The sequence below is a fragment of the Lagopus muta genome, chromosome 2 (genome assembly GCF_023343835.1).
Source record: "Lagopus muta isolate bLagMut1 chromosome 2, bLagMut1 primary, whole genome shotgun sequence".
Classification (NCBI taxonomy): domain Eukaryota; kingdom Metazoa; phylum Chordata; class Aves; order Galliformes; family Phasianidae; genus Lagopus; species Lagopus muta.
Window position 1 is genome coordinate 26,159,216 of NC_064434.1, and position 25,333 is coordinate 26,184,548.

Genomic DNA, 25,333 nt, shown 5'->3' on the forward strand with positions numbered 1-25,333 from the left:
TATATACTCAAAACGTGAATATAATTAATGATGCTTTTCTATTAATAAAAGGAAAAGCATGGTAATGTGCAGAAGGGTTTATCAAAACTCATAAGAAATTTTGAAAATTAGATTATTAGAAGTGTTCAGCAAAATCATGCATGAAGAGAACATTTAAGAAAAACTCTGCTAAATCAGATAAATTAACTCATTGTTTGGAGTCACTAAATCAGATAAATTAACTCACTGTTTGGAGTCACTCCAATAAGGCTTTGTTAAGTATTTTTATTATTAGGTAAGGCTGATTATCTGCACCATGTTTAGGCACAAGTTTAGGCAATTCAATTTCATGTCTGAGTCACATGTGACTGACATATAACATATGTCTCTGGCATGCAATAGGAACGTCATCTGGAAAATAGTTGAGTCTCAACCATCAGATCAGAGAAGACAGGAACTGTTTTAGGAACATGTTGAATGTGCAGTGGAGCAAAATGTCTACTTTGTAGCTGTATTTAAAGCACAAACTATTTTAAATATAATTATATTTTAATAATTATATTAAATATAGCAAAGAATGCTAAAGTGTTAATCTCTAAAATCTGAAATTTCTAGTTTAAGTTTTGCAAAAAAAAAGGATTAAAGATAAGTTGTAAATGAAACTGTAAAAGGGGCAAAGAAAACAAATCAATTTGAGTTACTGTGTAGAAAGCATTTTATAATAAGGAATAAATGTTTATGAGACTTGAGATAGGTGAGAATTTCAAACTCTTAGTCTGGACGTGCTGTTACAGATCTCATGGTACTGCATGTATTTCATATACATGAAATTATGTGATTAAAAAAATCATAACTTCATGTAAAAAAAAAAAACAAAAACCAACAACAATAAACCACAGCATTCATTTTCTTCCACAGCACTATTAAACCTATGGCCATTTTGGTGTCATCCATGAAAATGGCCAGAAGCCTTGGCTATACTTTCTCCACTCCAGTGACACCGAGTAGTTATAAGGTTTTTACTTAGGTTAGAGGCTAGAAGGTTATAAAATATTTATATAAGTTCTAGTATATAAAAAAATAATTTTTTTTTGAGATTATTTTAGTATCAAGGATCATCATCCTCATAATCTAAGCCTGAAAAGACTCGATCTCCAATTGCCCACTTCCCTTCACTTTCCTGCATCCCTGTTGTTGTCATCTCTATTCCCTGAAAACTTAAAACCAAATACTGTACAGCAGGTATCTCTTCAGACTGGCTTCACCCCATCCCAGTGCCTTACAAACAAGTCATTTGTGTTTGAGGCACCGAAGTGCTGCAAGGCTCCATCTGAAAATATGAAAGTATGTAAAAGAAGCCTGAGATGGTCTCTTGACTAATGGGAGAGAATCTTCCACCATGGACATTATACTTCTCCCTACAAGTTCTCAGAATGCTGATGACTTCTTTTGAGTCTTACCCCCATGAAGAAGATTCATGTATTGATCTTGGGATGAAGTGGAACAGTAAAATCACAGAGTGGCCAGGGTTGGAAGGGACCTCAAGGATCATGAATCTCCAACCCCCCTGCCACATACAGGGCCTAACCTCCATGTTTAATGCTAAACCAGGCTGCCCAGGGCCCCATCCAACCTGGCCTTGAACACCTCCAAGGATGGGGCATCCACAACCTCTCTGGGCAGCCTGTTCCAGTACCTCACCTCTCTGGGTAAAGAATTTCCCGAGAAAAAAAAAGAAAGCTGTGCATAGTGAAAAACAGGTACTTGGAAGAATAGCTTCATGTTTTTTCTCTTGTATAATGTATTTGGAATATTATTAATAAGGTTTTGGGTATTAATTTGGACAATATCTGCTGTTTGACAGGTGAGGAGGGAACTAGTCATAGACTGTAAAGAGGCTAACAGGGTCTCTGGGGAAGGGAGGAAATAAGGATTTCTATTATAGAAATATGTGAAAAAAGGCAACAATCTCATATTCAATAGAGAACTGTATTTTAATCACTTCTCATGATAAAGTCTCCCCTTTTCCCACCTATAGAGTAAAAAGTTTCCTGGATTTAACAAAATATATTCAAGTGGAAAAATACTGCTCTCAATCCACCACTGTTCACAGTAAACATCCTAAGCGTTACCATTACAAATAGCTAAGACACTGGTATTTCCTTCAGCTTGTGAATTAGACACATTAATTTTCAGTGCATCTTCAGATAAGGATCACAAAATCTGTCAGAATGCTAGTATCCCATGAAAGCTGCTACTTTCCCATTTGCACGTTCAACCAGTGGCAAAGATGAACAGGTATACCAGTGATGTATGCACATGTACACAGAAGACATTAATTTGGCCAGCTACCAAGATGGTCCAAACAGAAGGCACTGATTTTAACAACATCCACATGAAAAACTACCAAAAGTGATATAAAACAAGCACAGAACAACAAAACACTGTCCTCCTTTCTTGAATCTCACTTTCAAGAACACGTACATTTACATACCTCAATTTTCACTGACAAGAAATTTAGCAATTTCTTTCAGATCGTGCTGTTACTGCCAGTAGTATTTTGCTTGTTAAGGTTTATAAGATCTTAAGCATCATTTTATGTTCATGTTTTCTGTGCATGAGTTCAATCACTAAAACAGATGAAAGGTTTTAATCTACTACTTAGAACAGCATTCTCAATAAACAATTAGTAATTAAACAGCACATCTTGACTGAGAAAACAATACAGCTACAGTGGAATAACAACAGAAAAATGTCTTTTTACATCTTTATAATTCTTATAACCATTCTTGAAATTGCCCTAACACACACTAGCACAGAAAGAAATGTAAACTTAAAACAAGCATATTTTGTCAGAAAATAATTGCAATACTATGTTTTATATGTGGATCGGTTCTGCTGTAAGGTATTCCAATGTATTGCATACTTCCAATTGTTAAAACTGAAGTAGTTCATATTACAACAGGAAAAAATGAGGTAATTTCACAGAATAGAATCATCTAAGTTGGTAAAGATCTCCAAGATCATCAAATCCAACCACCAAGCTGGCCTACTGGAGTCCCATCGCTAAAACATGACGCTTAGTGCTACTTCCACGCATCTTTTACATGCTTATTTGGCTAGGGACTGCACTACTTCCCTGAGCAGCCTGTTCTAACGTTTGACTACCACGTCCATGAAGAAATTCTTCCTTATATCCAGTCTAAACCTTCTCAGGCACAACTCATTTTCTTATTCTATCACTTGCTAGAGAATAAAGAGAATCACAACTTCCTCAATTCCTGAAAGCCTGCCTTCTCCTCCCATGGTACTTATTTTGCTTAGAAGGAAGAAAAAAATACTCAATTTCATTTAAATTTGATAGAGAAGAAAGTGACAGATAATTCAAAATCACAATTTCTTTTCTTCCCTTTCTTCTCAATTCTTACCAGAAACCTAGAAGACTGTAGCTGTATGCCACCCTCTCAAGAGTAGAGTGCTCTAAACTATTTTCATGTCACTGTGGGTTCAGATTTCTATATTTAAGAATTTTCCTTGCCACCTCAACTCAACCTCAGTAGATGAAAACTGTAGAGATTCAAAGATTTCAAAAGAAATGTTTTGGGAGTGAAAAGGACAAAAGTGGGTATTTTATATAGATATAGATCATGCATGGGAAAAAACTTTACTGAAAGATTTTTCTTCTTTCGAAAAAAGGACTTTCAGTTTTCACAGAATGAGTCTGACTGTGATGCCCTATATAGTGAAGGAAGGATGACACTAAGTTGGCAGGAAGCATTGATCTGCCTGGGGAAGGAAGGACCCACAAAGGAATGTGGGCAGGCTGGATAGATGGACTGAGGACAGTCGGTGTGAAGTTGATGAAGTTCAACAAAATCAAGTGCCAGGTCCTGCACTTTTGTCACAGCAACCCCAGGCAATCAACAGGCTTGCAGCAGAGTGACTGGAAGACTGTGCAGTGGAACCAGACCTTGGGGTATTGGTTGACGCTCTACTGAACATGAGACAGCAATGTGCCCAGGTGGCCAAGAAGGCCAGTGGCATCCTTACGTATCAGAAGCAATGATGCCAGCAGAAGCAGGGAAGTAATCATCCCCCTGTTCTTAGTACTGATGATGCCGCATTTCAAGTACTGTGTTCAGTTTTGGTCCCCTCATACAAGAAAAACATTGAGGCCCTGGAGCATGTCCAGAGAAGGGAAATAAAGCTGGGAAGGGGTCTGGAGCACAAGTCTTATGAGGAGAATTATTTTTCTAGCACATCTATTAAAAGGATACTGAATTTATGAATATAGGCGTTGTGAACATCCTAAATCATCCAACAAAAACTGATTCTGAATTCTTGCAAAGCTTTAGTTGACAACCAGTGAATTGATTCTGGAAGATTATGAGGATTATGAACCTTTTCTTGTCATATTGCCAAAAAGAGGAAAGTCCTCATGGATGCAAAGTAAGTAGCAGCATCTTCTGTTATTTATACAGTTTCACTTTAGTACAAGGGTCCTTTAAAATAGTCACAGAGAAGTCTGATTTCTTTATGACACAAGACATTTAAAAAACCTGAGGAAATGTAAAACTGTACAAGAACAACCTAAATCGGCCATTTCAATAAAGAAAAGGTTTACACTATTATTATAGCCCAAGAAAAAAAGATGTTTTGTCTTACCTGTAAAGCCCTTGTCACATTCACAAAGAAAGGTGTTTGGAGTTACATTGCTGCAGTTACCATTGAAACATGTATGTGGTTGGCATTGTCCAACGATTTCTGTACAATTTTTACCTATTTAAAAGGAGTAATAAGAACATTGAATTTAATTTTTTTCTCAATATTTCAAATATATATGTTAAATAATGTATTAGATGGACAGATAGATATTAGTACTAACATTGGTCACTATGTTTCAAGAAAATTACTAGAGTTATAAAGAACGGTACAAAACTGTTTAGTTACTTTAATATGAACTAATGTTATCTATCTACCACATGGTTAGAAATTCACGTGTAACATAAAATCCAGAAATGCAATTAATAGAGTATTATTTTTTGTTTTTGATATGAATATAGCCTACACTTTCTTCCAGCATAAAAAGTAAAATGAAAAACAAAGCTGCTTTCATGTGCAATCCAATTTTTGACTAAGTTTTTCTTATTATGCATCTTTCTGAGAATTACCATTTCAATTATCAATTGTTTATGCTATTACAGCATATGGGCGTAAAAAAACATGAATATGCTTTCTACTTGTATTGTTACTATAACATTATTTATGATTCGGCAATTATCCCACTTTCTAATACACCTTTTGTTATGGGAAATGCTTTTACGTCCCCACAATTTGATGGTTTAATTTCCTAGTTCTTGTTCTCGTACAGTTTATTTATTGGACCGGTACTGTCAGTACAAAGTGATGGCATTAGCCAACACTGCCCCATATAGGCTAGCAGAATATTTTGAGCATTGCTTAATGACTGCATTAAACATGATTAGTTTTAATTACCTATGAATATTCCAATCAGTCTCAATAATAGGAGTAGCAGGCTTTTTAGGCATTATTATTTTCAGAGCATTTTATGCAGCCCCCAGAAATCTCAAAAGAAATGGGAAACATACTGCATCAGTGATTTCTGCCATTAGTTTTCTGCTGCTTTTTAAAGTTCTAAATTATAAAAAAAAAAAAAAAAAAAAAAATTTCTCATAACACAGATATATTCATACTTGCATAATCTATTTGCAAATGCATTGGTATCTGAGCTATTACGCCATTTAAAAAGCAAGTAAAAATAAATTACATCAAACTTTATTTTAACATAATCTTTAAATTCTTTGTGTGAACCTGCTCATTCCTGACTCATCAAATGTGTTTCCTAACATAGCATCACAATTGAAAGACACAACAGAATTGCAGCCACTGAGTGAACATTTGCTAGAATTCTGCTCCACAAGTACGGACAGAGTTGCAACAATCCTTCTTTTGATAGGAATGACTAATTCTGGTACTTTCTGGTTTCCTGAGCTGCATTATTCTGAATGCAGGAAAAATACATCCACTGTTTACATCATCCCCTTTTGTTTTTCCATGAAATCAAGACTATGACTGGGTAAGAATGTATATAATCATACTGTACTCTGATAGCAAACAAATATGTTTTCACCTAGATGTACAACATAAATACTGCAGCTTTACATACATAAAATTGAGTGATTTATTATTATTATGTGAAATATTTAATATGATGATAGCAACAATTAGTTAAACAAGCATGTTGAGCAAACTTCTTCGGAAAGGAACGTGAAATGTAAAAATTATGGGAAACGTGTAAATATTGGTGGTTTTGGTTTTTTTTTTTTTTTTTCCTCCTAATCAAACAAATTATTTTTATTGAAAACCCTGATTTTTAAATTTTCAGAACTTTGTTTAAGTAGCTGTTATGGGCTGACTCCCAGGAATTTCTGTTATTTTGTGTAAGAAATTTTGTTGTTGTTGAGCAAACATATTAAAAAAAAAAAATCTGTTACTTCTGTCACGTTCTTAAGTGGGAAAGAAGCATGAAGATGATATTTTAATTCTCCCTCTACAATCAACACAAGAATGTAAGCAAGTACAAACTATCTTTGAATGACTGCCTAGTTTCCTATGAGAGACCAACAGTAAAAGGCACTGCGCATATACAGTAGAGGCAATGGACAATCAAAATGTATGGAAACATTGTTAATGACATGTTCATTTTATATATATTCATACTCTTTAGTAGACAATAACACTTATTCATAGATGGAAAAAAATACCTGAAAACTCTGGAGGACAAGTGCACTCATATGAATGTCTGGTGCCTTCTGATTTCTCGGTACAAGAGGCATTGTTATGGCAAGGTTTAGTGGAGCACGCATTAAACTTCTGGCAGAATTTTCCAGAGTACTCTGAGAAGCAATGGCAACTATACTGTTTTTCCCAAACATGGCTTAAACATCTTCCATGCTTAGAGCACAATGGTGAATTTGGAGTCTCTTGACAAAACTGCTGCTTCACAGTTATGTTCAGACGAAGGCCCATGTTGCACAGATGTGGGCCTCTCTTATGTAGTTCTACAAAGTAATGAGTTCCAACACTAAGCCAGGTAGGGTCAACTTGGTGCAGTCCTCTTATCTGGCAAACAAAAATCTGCTGCTCTTGAAGAAAGCCACTTTTGGGGCAATTAATAAAGTCTTCCTTGGAGACATTTATCAAATTCATACCATAGGACTGAAATGATGGATCAGAAGAGATGAAGAGACTATCGCCCAATTGAAGCTGTACAGGGCATATCTGAGGGACACTGAGATTTTTGTCTTCCCTAGTAGAGTTTTTATTCACATTCCAGCATTCTGAGTAAAAGTCTGTGCATATATTTTTCCTTAGTGTCCACTCCATTACAACGTGTGCTGGTTCCACTCGCCATTCAGCAATTATTTGCCTCTCACATATGATCTGCCCCTTCACAATGCAGAGCTGAAGAAAGCACACTATGATGTGAACTGTTGATTTTGAAGTCATTGTTTCAACTAGCACGTGGGAGTCTTCATTCACATGTGCTTTATTACTGAAGGTGGATTTAGATCACCTTTTCCTAAGCCGTTTCTGTATTCTCTTTGGTAGCCTAGGAATTCAAACAGAGAAAAGCATTGTTTTCATGCTAAATGCAGTAGACTGATAAAGGTTTGTTAAAAAGAAAAAAAAAAAAAAAAAAAAAAAAAAAAGGGAACACAGGGAAGACTCAGCAAAGTAGGGTTGACATGTAATAAAACATAATCAGAATTCTTTTTCTGACATTCCTCAGTTTTTCTTTCTTTTGGGCAAACCCATTGAAGGATGCAATATTATTTATGTACAAAGCTTAACAGTATATAGCACCTCCCTCTGATGAAAGAGAGCAACATCCAGTCAGTCCTATATTCACAACTGTAGTGCATGCAGAAACAATCTATAGGCAGTTTGATGAAACTGTGTATTAACTATGGTAAAAACACATGGCAAGCATTTACTGCACTGGAGTGACTTCTCTTCCCAGCTAGTCAGCAACTTGATTTTGCCTTTGCCTTCTTGCTCACCCTCTCCTTTTGCTTCAAAGTGATCTTCACTGTCTGAGCCAACCTCCAACAGAATTGGACCTCCTTAGCAAATCATGCATGAGAGTTTGGCCCAATGGCCTTTGTGAAGCAATGACCAGAGCTGTTAAAGTCTTAGATGAAACCATAAGGTTGTGAATTATTAACTAGCAACTAGTAACAGTGCAAGACCTGAGGCTTAGAATGCTAAACTCAAAAGGGGTACAAGCTGCATTTTGCTTGCCTTCTCAAAACTTTTATTTTCGTTTAATTATCAAATTCCAATTCTGCCTTCAGATAAGACACACTCTAAGCACCTACTTCACAGCCAGGCAGGTAAGATAATTCCTAATTCCTCACTATTTCCACACCTGGGAGCTAATTCCCTGTAGGGGAAAAAAGTGATTAAAAAAAAGACAATTTTGCAGAATTGCTATCCTTGAATAACAAGCATTACCTATATTGAGACTATTCCATCATCTTGAGTGTCACATGATGTTCAGCAATACCATTAAATAACGTTCTAGCAAATGTACAGTTTTGATCATTTAGCATTTTTTCTTCTCATCTAGCAAGTTGAACTATTATATCCATTATAGCTGCTATTGCATCCGTCACTATTATCAGATATAAAAGTCTATGCTTTATATTACTGAGTATTAAGAAATTCTACATTCTGCAACCTGTCTTTACGCATCTTTTTTTGTAATGAGATTTTCTCAGGGGTTACTAAAATTAATGTTTATAAAAGGTTATCTTTCTTTTTAGACATTTTGAAAAGAGAGCAATTGAATGACTAACATGGAAGAATTCTTGCCCACACAGTTCTCCTTTCATCTCTGTAATTCTGCATAGTTCTGATATCAAATACAGGCTTCTTTTTTACTGATAAAGGGTACCTCTTCAGAGTACTTGTATGGGAAAAAACTTCTGAACTCTTTCTAAGTAAATAATCAGTAGCATTAAAAAAGTTTATATTTGGTCTTTACAACATTCATTACCAGTCTTCACTCAACTGAAAGATATTGCTGTAAGAGTACTAGAATAACCAACTTTAAATAAGCAATTTTAAATAAGCAAATACATACTGTAAAGCAATGGCAAGAATAAGGCAAGATGCAAAATATGGAAAATGAAAACCAAGAGTGAATAAAGATTATTTGTTTTGAGTTAGCAATAAAATCATGAGGAAAAATATATATATATATATATAGTAAAGAGTATTAAAAGTTAAGACCTAAGCATGAAATAGCATCAATACTGACGTAGATTATGTAGAAAATCAACAAAAAAATGCAATATCCACAAAATGCTGATACCATAAGTCATGAGATAAAATTTGAAAGCAATTATAACTGTCAGATTTTATGTCTAGATCAGGCAAGAACAAATACTTCTTATACTTCCACATGCTTCCATGTAATTTATAAGGACAAAGAAAAACCCAAGACTTGCACATGTTGACACACAGTAAGATACTTCAAAACCTCGCAAAGGAAAAGTTACATAAGACTGGGTGAAAGAAAGCATAATCTTTTTATAGTAATGGAAAAGTGAAACAGCAAGGTTTATGCAAGACCCCAGGGAAGTCATTTAAAAGCAAAAAGCAAAGTCTACGTCATTTGCATTCCAGTGCAGTATCTTAAATATTATGATTTTATTTTATTAATGAGTTATTAAATATTAATGACAAAAACAAAATGTATTTTAAGTAAGATTGCAGAAAAACCCATACAAGTTATATGACTAAAGAATCTCAAAAAAAAAAAAAAAAAAAAAAAAAAGAGCTAGCCAAAGAAGGAAATACATCAGAAAATTTTTATGAAAATCATGACCCTTTGCTTGGGCCAGGAATGCACTTCTTGCCCCCTCCTTGCATCTTGCATACATCCTTCCTGGTCTGCCTGTCCTCACTTGTGGTTGGCTCTGGCAGCAAAGGGCTATGACCTTGGATTAAGATGGTACGAAGAGAGCTGGGAGAGCTGTAGGGGACCTTCCTGGAGGCCCCCTGCCTCACTCAGGATCTGCATTTAACCTCAGGCTCTCATCATTGATGCTGGAGCTGGAAAAGTAGTTGGCATTGTATACCATTTATCCAGGCCCTAACTCAAATATTCAATTTCCTGAGTTGATGTGGAGATTTCTCTCTCAGTGTGCTGCGTGTGGGAACCACTGAACTGTTGGCTCAGGGTTCCAGAGCTGTCAGCTGTGTGATGGTACTTTGAGCTCACTGTCACACCCATTACCATCTTCTTACCCTTGAAAGACTTGCTGCTTCATGGGACAGTGATACCACGCTTGCTTTATTTCCAATGCACATTTAAAAACTTCTTTTTTAAGCATGAATTAAACTACAAATAATATAAAAAATGCCTCAAGTTAAAGCACTTGCACAATATGGTTTCTATCCTGTGCATTTTACAAATATATGTGCTGTGTCTATTACATAGCAAGTTGCCCTTTATGCCTTTATGCTTACCACAAAATTAAAAATCCTTAGAAAATGATAGTGCCAATCTTCACTGTTTGTAAATGGTCATTTCCCTATTTGCACCATTTAAAACAAAGTGGTGGATGAATCATTAACTTGTTAACATGATTTTCTAGAACACTGAACATCCTAGACTGCACCTCAAAATACAGAATCGTTATTTCTAATTTCAGATAAACCACAGCTATCAACAGAAGTAGTGACAATGCAACCAACATTGGAGTTGTAAGGCTTCCTAATTCATAACTGCAGGCAAAACAGCCCTCAGTCAGGGACTTTTACTTGACTTGTGTTCACTGATTTATATTTTGATAATAAGAACCACATAAACAAACACATGAATAGATGTTTTACTCTCACCCATCTCAGCTTTATCTGCAGATTGCACCGTTACTGTCCAAAATCCTCCAGAGCAAAGTAAGTAAGAAGCTACGGTGTTTTGCATCACTTTTTTTTTTTTTCTGCTCCTTGTATTTAAAGGATTCTTGATGCTCAGTTCCCTATCCTGGTGTGGGTTGCCTATGGCTGCAGCTCCTTGGTGGTATATGTACCACAGTGGTATGGTGGGCCTCCATTCACATGTCTCCAGTTCCCATTGTCTATGGATCCAGATGTACATACACTTGAGCTGGGCTGTAAGCTCCTCTAGCTTGGTGGCAGTTTTTTCCTTCGTTGTGTACATCACATACAGAACATCAGAAACCAGCCTTGATGGGTACAGGCTCATTCATGACATGATTCCTCCACAGCCCTGCAGCCTTCCCCATGCCTCTTACTCATGTTTACTTCTCTTGCAGTTTTATGCACCTAACATGCTTGCATACCAATATAAAGACCAAGCACCTACCAAAAATAAAGTCCAAGGAGACAAAGAGCCAAAATACATGCTAGACAAAATATGTCATTTCCAAATAGCCTAGATAGAAAGCACCATTATTTTTTCCTGCGTTCTTTGCTTGTACTTCTCTACCTGGGATTGCAATACTTCCCCTGACTGTGATCCTCACTGTCACTTGCTGAGGTCACAAAGGCTGAAAGAAAGCTCAACAATAACAGGAGATTACAGTTACCTTGTAAATTGGGCAAACAGCTCAACACAGCATATTTCAAGATTAACAGTTAAATATCTACATAGAATCAGTGCCTGTTTCTTGGAACATTAGGTTAGAGAATCTACTAAATGCAAAGCAAGCCTTGCCATGATTTGTTACTTTTGTTATATTTTACTTCTTTATTCAGAATTTAAGAATGGCACTCTAACAGAGGCCTTTCTTTTCTTAGATTCAAAATGATTGTAGAAGCAACAAAATTAAAAACCTCCATAATAGTTCCCAGATTCCAAAAATGAAACTACTTTTACAGGTAAATTAGTAGAAAGAGCCTTAAAAGAAGTCAGCAGGATTAAATCCTCATAGAGAAAGCCAACATTATCTAAGGACACTGTATTAGAGGGAGAAAAAAAAAAAAAACTGTACCACTAATGAGGACTTGAAAACAGACAAATAGATAAAAGGAGTTGATAAGGCTGAAGAGGAAAGGAAATCAAGGTGCACACCTCACAATCTTCAATTCCCTAAAAATAAACGAAACAAAAACATCACAGGCTCTGGTATATTGAGTGTGAAAGCATAGATTCATATAAAAAACACCAGAGAGATGAAAAAATTCAATAAGCAAATAACAGTATTGAAATGAACAATAAATCATTAAAAACACTGTAGTAACAGAAAGCGTAGCAGCCTCCATTTATATCGAGCAGACATTCTCTGTACAACAGGAGCGTTTGAAGAGATAAGTTAGAAAAACTAAATTACATTTTAGTTTTCTGCTCACTGTGAAAGAGTTTGGTTATCTGGTACACAGAATTTGTCAGCATTTGGAGCGTTAATAGAAAAAATAGATAAATGGACAGCAACAGTGAGTCTGATCCACAAAATACCCAGTGTTACAAGAACTCAAGAATTAAATAGAATAACTTATTCTTGTACATATCCTCTTGCTGTGAGATATACTTCCATGTCAAATATTAGAGAAGAGTCAATATGACTCCATGTAATGCAAAGTCAGGACTCAAGAGAATTATCAGAGTCCTCCGAGGATTCCTCATAAAAGGAACATTATAAAATCACTCTAGAAATTCAGGATTGGGACCTTGCCTTTTAAGATATCCTTCCTTCAGGCTAAGAAGAAATTGATGTACTTAACAGCATCATTTGTAGGAAGAGTCAAAGCATTACTCCTTCCTCGCAGTTGAGTGCCCTACTATGCTCATTCTTAATGAACAGGGAAACTTGAGTTATTTTTTGTTCAGTGGTATTGCAGTTTTCTGGAGTAGAGTTGAAAAGTGGCCTCCTGTGAATTCAGCTTATCTTCTCAGAGATGATAGAAGGAGGTGATAGAAGGATGAAGGAAAGTTTTCATGTTCAGAGGAGAAAATTCAGGACTGATTGGCAAGGCAGGCACAGTAGGTAGCTGGGTGCTTGCAATGCTTAAAGAGAAGTCACAGGCCTCCAGGGTGATGACAGTACTTTCTAAGGACTGAAGCACACAGAACTTGAGGGAAGCCAGAAGTTCACCGAGATGACTGAATTCAGGGACCTACATAGTGTAACACAGAATTGTTCATAACCCCTATCTATATATGTTCTATCCTGATTATCCTGCATTTTCTCTATTGCAAAACTTATAATTAAACAGTTGCTTCTTTTTTTTAGTAAAAAAATTATTTTTCTTTGCTTAAACATTTGGAGGACCATGCTGGAATAGAAGGTCTAAGCAGATCATGATTCTCTAGGAGGAACAAGTGTTCTCTGCCTTTAGGATTGACACAGCACCTTTTCTTATATCTTCTGAAGACATTGCTGTGCCCCAGGATGTGTGTCCTTGTGTTATTGCTGTGGTGGCACGAGTCACAATCACATTTAGTGAAAACTGTGATCACAGTACAAACTAGAGAAGGAAAATACATATTCAGAAGATATCTCAGTCAAACCCAAAGAGAACTTCACAAGTCACTGAGAATGACATTCCCTCTAGAACCACTGACACCACTCTGCTGAATAGAGTGAATACACTCTGCTGTAGTCACCAGTGATTTCTTGTAGTGAGGGGCCCAAAACGGAGAACAGTACTCAAGCTGCAGCCTCGTAAGAGCTGAGTACAGGAGGATGATCACCCTCTCTGCTCCTGCTGGCAGCACTGTTTCTGATACAAGCCAGGATTCCACTGACCTTGGCCACCTGAACACACTGCTGATTCATGTACTGCTGAGCACTGACCAACAGCCCTAGGTCCTTTACCTCCACACAGCCTTCCAGCCACTCTGTCCCAAGCCTGTAGCATTGCTTGGGGCTGTCGAGGCCAAAGGACCTAGCACTTGGCCCTGTTGAACTCATTCTCTATTTAAAACTTCATGTATGTTTCTTGTGAAGCCTGTTTTATACCGAAACCATTCCTGATGTGTTTAAAGCTTTTTTTTTCTTTTTTTTTTTTTTTTTAAGTATTGCTCTTTTTTTTTTTTTTTCTTCTGCTTATACATTATGTAGTCATTAAGACAATTCATACTAAATTAGGATCAACTGCACATTAGCTAAAATTGAGTTATATTCTATAGAAAGTTATTCTTGTGTATCTTTATCAATTTCAATATGTAACTGCCTTAAGAACATAAAGAATATAAACAGATCAAATCAATCTGTACCGTACCAGTAACTGAGATCCACAAATCCATTTTAAACTGATTACCACCTTATTTTCATGTTTTCAATAGTCTGAGAATATTTCTTTTTTCTCTTTTTCTGTTTGTTTGTTTTTTGTTCCTATAGCATTTTTACTTCTGAATTCCACTCCAAACTATACCTTTTTAGTGCGCTTTGGTTCACATAATGCAGCGGTTTCAAAACAAGTGACCTTCAAATGAAATAAACCTGAAAGAAACATTGCAATAACTAACCTGTGTTCTGCAGCCAATAGCGGTCATCAGTCTGTATGTATAGGGAAAGCTGGCAATAACACATCTGAAAAGAAACTGTTATGGATGTCAGGTAGCTGTATCAAGTAGCTTCACTGCTTCACTTTCAATTTCTCTATTTTCTGCATTACTTGGAAATGTAGACTTAACTGTGAACTAAATGTGAACTAAAATAGAACTAATTTCTTAAACTATTCAAGGAGTTCCACCCTGCTGTATTCAACAGAATTGTTCCCCAATTAGAGCAAAATGAATTAAATCCATCACGTAGATTAATCTGCCTGAAATTAGCTGAAGGTTTAAAAAGAAAATTCGTTTTTGCTAAGCCCAGCTAATTTAGGTACTGTGAATTGATCTCTACAACTCAGTTAAAGGTATTAGCCTAAATTCTTCATTCTTAAGAAACTATATTAGTCAAGGATTGCTTGACTATTTCAGTTTATTGTAACTGTAGTTGAGAATAAAAAGGAGCAAGATTACTGAAGACTCCTGGATGTTCTACTTAAGTAAAAAATGAACAGCAAAGGAGCTAGAAAGATGGAGTAAGGTTGGATGATAAAGGAAGGTTCAATTGTCTTTTGAATCATTTTGAAGCATTCAGGAAGAATCAATGGACTATGATTTTACTTCCCCCCCCCACACACACACATTTATTTAAGTCATACACTGGAATGCATATTTTCCCTTATTCCAATAAAACCAAAAAATGAGTGGAATCATTACCAATAAGAATGAAACAGTATTATTTTGTAACCATATATGTTTCAAAATTTAGCAGTATGGTATTACTGAGAATTCAGATACAATGCCTACATCCATACCACTAAACATTTTCAAAGTTAAAGCAAATCTGATGTTGCCTTTGCTTCGGCAACCTCTGATTAATGTCCCGTCGTGAAGTGCTCAGACAGCCCCGGCCGAATCACACGCTTTTATGACACCAATGTGGTGAGCGGCAAATGGCACTTATTGCAAGCAACACACTCTTCTTATAGTTGTCCCTTATATCACAGTGCTACCAATCACCCTTGCTACGGTTATCTGTGCCCAATAGACGTGTGGCATGTCTTGTCTTGCCATGTCTCATCATGGTTTCTCATGAGTCAAGGAGCCCCCGCAGAGCCTGATGACTGTTACAGCCCCCCTTTCACGGATTCGCTAACCACACAAGGGGCCCACACAGATTACGCCTGGTTACGCCTGGTGACCTTGACAGCCCCCGCTTTACGTATTTCGTTGACTATATCTCTTAGAGATATATATATAGGCTATGATATATAGGCTGTCAAGGTCACCAGGCGTAAGGTGGTTAGCGAATACGTGAAAGGGGGGCTGTAACAGTCATCAGGCTCTGCGGGGGCTCCTTGACTCATGAGAAACCATGATGAGACATGGCAAGACAAGACATGCCACACGTCTATTGGGCACAGATAACCGTAGCAAGGGTGATTGGTAGCACTGTGATATAAGGGACAACTATAAGAAGAGTGTGTTGCTTGCAATAAGTGCCATTTGCCACTCACCACATTGGTGTCATAAAAGCGTGTGATTCGGCCGGGGCTGTCTGAGCACTTCACGACGGGACATTAATCAGAGGTTGCCGAAGCAAAGGCAACATCTGAAGGCAAGATGCATAAAGAATAGTATTTAGACCACAAATATCTACTTCTCTGCCTAATTATATTAACAATAAAGAAAAAAATTAGTAAATTATTTATATATATTACCAAGTCTAGTACTAAGAACAAGACATTGTTATTCCACAGTGTTCAGCTGTTAGGCTGTTTCTTGGAACCGTTGTGACTCTTATCAACTCATCTTTACCAAACTCACTTGATCAGTGAGTTTAGAGGCACAGTTTATGAGATCTCTGGCCATGGATCATTCCCGATAGGCAGTCAGAGAGCAGACAGACATTCTGAAGGCTGAGAAAGAGTGATAGTTTTGATAGGTCAGACCATCCCATCAAACCTCAGGACTAGAAAATAGCCTTTGTCAATGTTCAGTTCGTAAATTTCAGGCCTTCAGTGCTGAATTTGATTATTACATTTCAAGGAGCTAGAAAACACAAGACAAAGCATAGTATCTACATCCATTTCATGAAATTATTTAATTTGCCAAAATAAATGAACCAGAATAAATACCCAGAATATATTACTATTTTACCAGGATTTTAAAATACAGGTTTTATATAAAAGCAAATATATATATATATATATATATAATAAAAAAAAATAAAAATCAGACACGTAAATAACGAAATGATGACAATAATTTCATTTCTATGATTCACAGCATTAAAGGGTTTCAATTATAATTATCAGTTTGTAATTATGTATTTCACTTGATCCTAGACATTATTAATTCACATTTGGGAACTGCATTTTCCTTGTAAACATCCCATACCTGCCAAATGTATACTAACAGCATGCACAATACCTAATTACAGATAAACATTTAAGTTCACATAGTGATGAAACCTCATTCTTACCACATTGCATAAGTGCATAAATGCAAGGAATACACAAGGAGTATTAAAAACGTATGTTCCTCACAGTTTGTTTTTTTTCTTTAATTTTCCTAATAGATGTGACAAATTTGATGTTAGCATTAAGACAATCTATTTAAAATGTTAATAATATATTTAATACTAAAGGTACAACAGCATACCTAGGTACCAAGGAAAAGCGATTTATTTTTCAGAAGATTTTTGTGGATTATTAACTTACAGTGAGGACAACGGGAACTAAACCACCATCCCATTGCATCTCCTGGTATATTCTCATCTACACTGGCTGGAACATAAATTAGTTTAAACTTCCCTTAATTTGTTAGACTCAATTTTGAAATAATAACTAAAAAACACAAAAGATAGTACCACCTGCAAAGTTATTGTACCACTTATTGAGGTTTCAGTTGCCCTCATCATAATTCTTGCACAAACTCACAGAATAAAGAACATGGAGCCTCCATACAAATGAAAAAAGAGAAAGCTCACAATTTTCATCTTATTTAATTTGAAGCAAACAAACAATTGGGATGCTGATGAAATTATCTTAGGTCATCACTGTCAACATTCAGAATATCAAACAACCATTTACATACAAGTTACTATCAAAACTCTTCTAAGTTTTGTCTGGGATAAACTGCAGCAGGTGCACGGGGGAAATCTTTTTCCACACACAGCACAGGAAATTAAAGCATTTTTCAATGCCAGTCTTTGCACTAGCTGAGACGAATAGAATTTTAATCTAAATTTTGAACAAGAGAATAAGAGAATTTCAGCATTGATGCCTGTAATGCTATAACGGGATGGAATATACAGCAATAATAGCAGGGTAGCAAATTCTTCAGATACAGCAAATGAGAATGAGCCCAAATGGAGCAGCTGCAGAAATGAAGGAAAGAGCTGCTTACCCTAGGCAGGCCACAGGTTGGCAGGGATCTCCAGCAAGAGATATCCTCACCTCCACTGCCAATCCCTAAATGAGATCTGGAAAGGGCTGGATGCTGGCTCCACCCCTTCCAGTTATTCAGATGCACTGCTTGCAGCTGAGCTCCCCTGGATTGGCCCTGTCTTCCCACCAGGTGCTCAATCACTGGTTCAGGACATGACTTAGCATTTTCATAACAATGTCAAAAAGATGTGAGGAGCTGGAAAGTATAGCATTAGAAATAAATGTGCAGTTTTCCGAAAAGCTGAGCTAAAACGAACATTCAAGTAATCAAGACTCTACCAACAATACTCAAAAGCAGACTTTAACTTATTCAAATAAAAAACCTGTATATAGAAAAAGAAAAAAGTACTCCCCAGACTCTCCTCAGGAAAAAATGATCACAATATTAGTTTTTTGTTAACAAATGCCTTAGGATTAATTCCTGAATTCAAATGCTTTAATTGTGAGAAGGCAGATATCTTGTCACTTGTTTCAATTGCAGAATCACATTGCAGGACAGAAAGTGTCTTATGAAACTCTAAAGAGGCTATGATAAATTTAATAGCCTACAAATATCTGTTTTGGTCCTCAGGCTGCTTTTATTTATTTGGTGATTTTATTCAATCACATACCTGTGTTAGAAATCAAAGCAGAAACACTTCTTGGCTCAGAAGAAAAAGGTCACTGATGCATCAAAATTAATTTGCGTTGGCATCTGAGTTTTGGTTTTCTTTTATTAGAATACCACTGTTCTAATGTTAGATTTTAGATGGAAAAAAAAAAGGTTTATATATTACTCAAATCCTCATCATGATCTCAGAAAAGTAATCTTTCACATAACTGTGCTGTTCTCCCAATCATTCATGGAAGAGTTTCATCTGCCAGAGTAGATTTCAGCTCTCAAGAAGCATGCAGACTGTAATTGGCAGAGCAAAACAGAAACTGGTTCAATGCTTCGTGCTGAGAGCACTTCATTTCTCCCAGTAGGCCTTGGCAAAACTCAGCAGAGATCAGAAACAAAACAAAACAAAACCCTTAGAACATCTAACAAAGAAAAAATTTAGTGAAGTCTCTCTCAAACTTCTATACTTGAAACTGATTGATGGCTACTGACCCCAAACCTGCTACAGCTTTAAAGTAAAATCACCTTTCTAAAAAGATACAATTATTTTAGATTTCTAGGATTATTAGAGGAAGATATTTATAAACCAGACATGATAAGGAGAAAAAGTATTGTTTATAAAATCTAATACCTGTTTTGTGTAGATACAACCTTTCCTGTGGTTCAGCAATTTTTGAAGATCTTTCAGATTAAAAAAAACAACAAAAAACAAAAAACTGCTCTGTTCTCTGGAACCTGAGAAGAAAATTCCTGTCTCTCCTAGAGTTTCTGAAACATGCTTGTTGTTTTTTTTCTTCCAGAACTCCTGGCTCTATTCATGATTGACTAACCTTGCTTACTGGGATTCATACTCAAAACCTGCATTGCAGCAGCTTCCTCAAAATCTTATATTCACCTACAGTCAGGCGAAGCTCACAATTCCATATAGACATCCTTTTTCATAAGGATAGGATGGGGAACATATATTGTTCTTCTCTGCTGCTCAGCCACACTTATTTTAACATATTATGTAAAACACAGCAAAATGTAAGCAAACAAATGAAATCACTACCATCTGTCACAAGTATCAAGGAGATACTTCATAGAGAGAAAGTTATAAAATGAGTTGCTCAAGCTGAGAACTATGTCAGAAGTTCTAAAATGATACCAGAGGATATATCATTCATCTCCTCATAAGAATGATAGAAATAAATTTGTTTAATCAGAGCCAAAAATGCAAAAAGTTCATCCATTAGTTACCATTAACTCAGAATACTACATTAACTATATTCTCTTATATAAATAAAATTGGAAAATGAATTCAACTCACTGTGCATAAAACAGTTTCTGAATATTTTCAGAAATTTGCATTAACATTCCAAAAGCTATAAAATATTTTTGATTCACAGCTGGAATATGAAGGAATATGCCTATATTAGAAAATATATTCTATATAAATCTATATATCTATATATCTACATATCTATATCTCTCTGTCTATATATATAATATGCCTATATTAGAAAAGCAGCTATTTCACTTTTGAAAATGCTTAGATGTTATATTATTTTATTTGCTGTCTTTAAAAAAAAAAAATGAAAAAAGAATTAGTTTCAGATATATTCACTAACTCATCAGGGAATTCAACTCCCATAAATGAGATTTACAGTCCATTTATTTTTTCCTCATTTTTGGGTATTGTAAAAATTTTTATCACCCTCAGTTTTCCTTGTGTGAAAGCATTATTTTTAAAAACAGTATTTGTTTAAAATATTTCATCTCTTGACTTCTGTAACACATTGTAATATATGAGATATGCTTGGAGGTTACAATATCAATTTTTGACATTTGAAATTACTTTTATTTGATGTATGATTAAATTCACAATTTTACATCTTCTAACAGTATTACTATTAATTTTCCATCTGTGAAATTCAATTGTCATGTATTGCTGTGACTTCTTAGGGGTTTTAATCAGAATTAATCATCAGTGGCTTTTAAGTCCATACATCTGAACAATGTTTTCAATCTGTTCTCTTGAAAAAGCACTATTTTTACAAGTTACGTTGTGAGCATATCAATCAGTATGATTTTTCATTTTGTTTTGTCTTATTGAAACCATACTACAGATTTCACTAAAATCTTTAAAATAACACAGAGATATTTACTTCAGACAGCAAAATACATGATATAATTGTAATACAGTGAAGAGTTCTATAATGATTTTTCATTCTTAGTTGTTTGCTTATTTTATTGACTATTGATTTCCTGTGTTACTGTAACTATTTATCATTATTCATTAATTGCAAGAAACGTTATTCCTAAAGCTAATCACACACTAAGATTTTATTATATTATTTGTGTAAACAGTGAAGAAAAAGTCTGATTCCCATATACCTTCAATCTGCAGATCAGAAAGTTTTCAGAAGAAAGTTTCATAGAAAGGTCAGAAAGATCCTTCTGTAGAAATTAATAAGAAATGCATTTATCTGTATGACTTCATTCTCCCCTCCTCAGTCTTATTTTCTCATATTTTTCCATTTGACACATTTTACTTCCCAAAAATTTTTGTATTCTCACCATGTAGTGGTTGAAAAACCTTTCAGTTTCCTTGCTATTCCTTTCTCATTTCTTCCATATATAACTGTCAAAGTCTGATTCTCTCTCTCCCCCCCCCCCCCCTTTTTTTTTCCTGAGCTGTGTATTTGCTAGGTATTTTGAGCTGTAGCTATTCCTAGACACTGCCTTTTGAATCAAGGAATTCTAGAATTGCTTGGGTTGGAAAATAGAAAGATCATCTAGTTCCAACCACTGCCATGGAACAGGGTCACCAACCACTAGACCAGGCTATGTTCCCAACCTGGCCTTGAACACCTCCAGGGATGGGGCATCTACAGCCTCTCTGGACAGCCTGTGCCAGTGCCACACCACTCTCAGAGTGTAAAAAAAAATAAAAAATAATAATAAAAAAATCTTACTATCTAACATAGCTCTTCTCTCTTTTAGTTTAAAACCATTCCCCCTTGTCCTATCACTATCTGACTGTGTAAATAGTTGTTCTCCGTCCTTCTTATAATCTCCTCTCAAGAACTGGAAGGCCACAGCAAGGTCTCCCCAGAGCCTCCTCCAAGCTTAACAAGCCCGTGTCCCTCAACCTTTCCCCATAGGAGAGATGCTCCAGCCCTTTGATCATCCTTGATGCCCTCCTCTGGATCCGCTCCAAGAGCTCCACCTCCCTCTTGTACTGACATCACCAAGCCTGGATGCAGCACTCCAGACGAAACCTCACAATGTCAGAGTAGAGGGGGACAATCACCTCCCTCTCCTTGCTGGCCTCTCACAACTTCTGATAAGTAGTTGTATTTATATTCGCATGTGCTACATCTGAGAAGTCTTAAACTGTGGATAATAACTTTAGATTGAATGTTTCATACATAAATAACCGTGTAACTTTTTCATTTGAGCTGTAGGTTAGATATAGTAACAAATCTGTCTAATAGCACTATAACTACATTTGTAAGATTAGAGAACTGTTTAATATTTCTGGCAATTCATATTTTGAGAATAAAAATGTGCATATTTTTTACTTTTCCTATTATAAAAATGCTATGTTCTTTCCTGAAGTATATATAAACAAATTGATATGTTATAGATTTGTAAAATTATATTATTTATAATGTTAGAAATTCATTTTTCTCTTACAAATGCATGAATCAATTCTAATTTGTAATTCACATTCAGTGGAACATTTACAAGTGGAATAGAAAAAAAGGAAGTTAACTGCATAAAAATGTGCTGCTAGCAACCCATCATATTCAAAACTTTTAAAATGGTAATAATTTCTCATGAAGTAGTTAGGCTTAGCATCTGTTCAGTTAATTGACAGTAATCATTCTCACAGAACAGGCCATGATATCATCCTCTAACTCACAGATCACCTTTACAGCAATGTATGACCTATTTTAAAAGTCTTCTTTCCTTGTAGGACAGAACAAACATTGCGTAAGCACAATAGCAGTAACCTACTTATTTTCTACTCTTTAGAATCTTCTGCATTTCAGCAGAAATACCAAGAGTTAGTAACTTGGGAAACATTTCTCCAGGAAAAGGTGTACATCATGTGCTAGGTTTTCTTATGTTTGTTTCATTTTGTAAATTTGTTGCATTTGCTCTGTGACACCGTCAATGTAATCATGGAGATTTGCAGCACAGGTTTTGTATTTTTTTTCCCCCCATCTGGAGAGCAGAAGGCTGGGAAAATATATATTAAACATGTAGAATGTGAATAGGATGAAAAATGCCTTTGAACTTGAAAACAATCTTCCTTAGCCTTAAATTAAAGTCATTGCTTGAATAATTAAAACTTAATGTTTGTTAGCTAGGCCAACAAAGAAATAAATACATATATTCAAAATATATGTATGCACACAGTAAGATAAAAGTAAGTGATGAAAAGATAAAGCTATCCAGTCTGCTGACATTTTTTAGTGTGTGGTATTTCCGACTTTTTTAGGATTGCATTTATTGGCCAGGTGTACCATTTATATATCTGTCAGCAGTGTACAATGACAGTATCCAGAGCACATAACTGAAATAAAGTGGAATAAGATTTATGTTCTGTTTCAGAAGTGGCCACTATGGCTTTTAACAGAATGAACTACTCCTGTGGTAGAAAGCATTATCTTGAAGGTAGAAGTCACTTTCCCATCAGCATTTGAAGGAGATCTAATGATGCAGGAGATCACTGTAAAAGATGAGTATACAGATGTAAGTTATAGGCTTTAGGAAAATGAGATTTGATCAGTCAAGCATTTCAGGTGAAGATCATGAGAGCAGTTAATGAACTTGAAAAAAGGTGTTAGCTCTCCTGAGATAGTCTCTTAGTGACTGGGAGGTAATGGTACATATTTGCAGAAGCAATTTGGGTAAGACGAGCTAAAAGAAAAATCAAAAGCAAGTAATTATCAGAAATGTCGTACATATTGCTTTATTATAAATGCAAAAATCTATTACCTACATAATAATAAAAAGGTTGTTTTCTAGACTAAAAATACTACATAAATCGCCTTTTTTCATCCAAGAAAACAATCGTCTCATATGAGGTTAATTATTTCTGCTAATATAACACTGATTTCAAAGCAGAAATTTCAGGAGCAATACTGAGTTCTCAGCAATGCAACCTCATCATGAAAACTTCTGTAACAGTAAAAAAAAAAAGTTAAAGAGATTAAGATTTAAAACTGCTTATCAGAATCCTGCCTCTCAAATTCTTCTTTTTAAAAACAAATCAGAACCATAATTTACATTATGCCAGTTGCTCAACTGAACTATATCATGTGATACCCAACACTTTAGTCAATTTAAAGCATTATTTGTGTTGAGCAGGGCATAGTATAACTGTGAGATCACTAGACAAAAAAATAAAATAAAATTTACTGGACAAGAAATCCTAGGGATTTGAGACAAGAAAAACAGAAAGTTTTCAAAAATATTACCACAGGTAATAGTTAGCTGATTCACCATTGTTTCAGTTTTGTATTAGTGTATAGAGCCTTTCATATCAATTATCCTTTATCTACAAATTTTGTATTACATATTCAGAAAGAATAAAGCTATTGCATTTACATAAAAAGAGTTTATAATTGTCCTGTTTCGTATAAAATGTCAGCCAGCCACAAATATTGTGATCTGACAGAATCGGATGCAGTGTCCAAAACTTAAACTTGATTTACATATTGTTACACCGCACCACTTCCAGAGAACTTTTGGAAATAGGATTTTTTATCTGGAATCATTTTTGCTTTTTAATAACACATTTCAATGTCACTAGTTAGACAAGAACCATGCTTTGCAAGTAGGGAAGATCTTCATTAAGAAATCACCTGAGAGTACTTCAACATATTTTCACATTCCCTTGATAAATTAAGGTTATTTCAGATCTGAAATAAATCTGTTCATTTGTTGGCTGTGTTTATGGAGTTAAATTGAATAAAGTTCTTAAAAAAACATTATTGCTCTTCAGCTACAAGCTTTCTTACTTCAATGACTGCGCAGCTGATGAAAGTATAGAGACTAATGGTGAAAACAAGAGCGCAAGATCTGACAGTTGTAAAGACAAACTGCTCTTTAGCCTTTCTGAATATAAAAGGAAAAAAAAAAAGAAGTCACATAGCATGCATATAATTTGTTGCATTTGATTCAGTCACCAGTCATAACTTCAACAAACTATATTTATCGTGAGAAATTGTGTGTCCAGTTCTGATGGATAATCTAAGAGCTACATAATCAGAATGTTTTAAAATAATTTGTTGAACATCCAAAGAAGAAAAAAGGTTTGCAAGAAGAACCAAACCAGGTAAAAACCAACTTGCGGTAATTTTCCTACAATGCTGTATCAAAAGTAAAGAAATAATCTTGATTTCAGCAGTGACAGTTCATATTTGAAGGGGAAAGATTTTCAGCAATTTCATTTACTTTGTCACCGATTACTTACAATAATCAAAGAATACGGAAAGGTTGACATGTTGCTAAACATAAGTAATAGATGGCAGCACTGCAGTCTTTTCAATCTATTGCTAAAATGTCATAAGTGCTGTAAAACAAAACACAGCACTTCACAGAGAAAACTTCATGTCTTTGAAATAGTGGCTTAGCTCTGAAACAAAATTACATTAGACAAATGAAAGCTAAGCAGCTATCTACCATCACTACCTGCATGGCTACCTCGGAGAATTTAATTGGCAAACTGCTGCAAAAGCAAAGCTAAAACTTGAA

General features: G+C 35.4%; 1 protein-coding gene across 1 annotated transcript in view; it reads right to left on the minus strand.

Annotated features, from left to right (window-relative positions):
* The window catches only part of LOC125688619 (protein eyes shut homolog), a 54,981-nt gene extending 37,012 nt beyond the window's left edge, over nt 1-17,969 (minus strand). Inside the window, exons 1-5 of the mRNA XM_048934820.1 lie at nt 17,939-17,969; nt 17,251-17,316; nt 14,504-14,578; nt 6,765-7,612; nt 4,645-4,758 (exon numbers count right to left, since the gene is read on the minus strand). Coding sequence (XP_048790777.1) covers nt 4,645-4,758; nt 6,765-7,509 — 859 coding nt within the window. The 5' untranslated portion in view covers nt 7,510-7,612; nt 14,504-14,578; nt 17,251-17,316; nt 17,939-17,969. The remainder of the gene's footprint in view (nt 1-4,644; nt 4,759-6,764; nt 7,613-14,503; nt 14,579-17,250; nt 17,317-17,938) is intronic.
* Nucleotides 17,970-25,333: the final 7,364 nt, after the last annotated feature.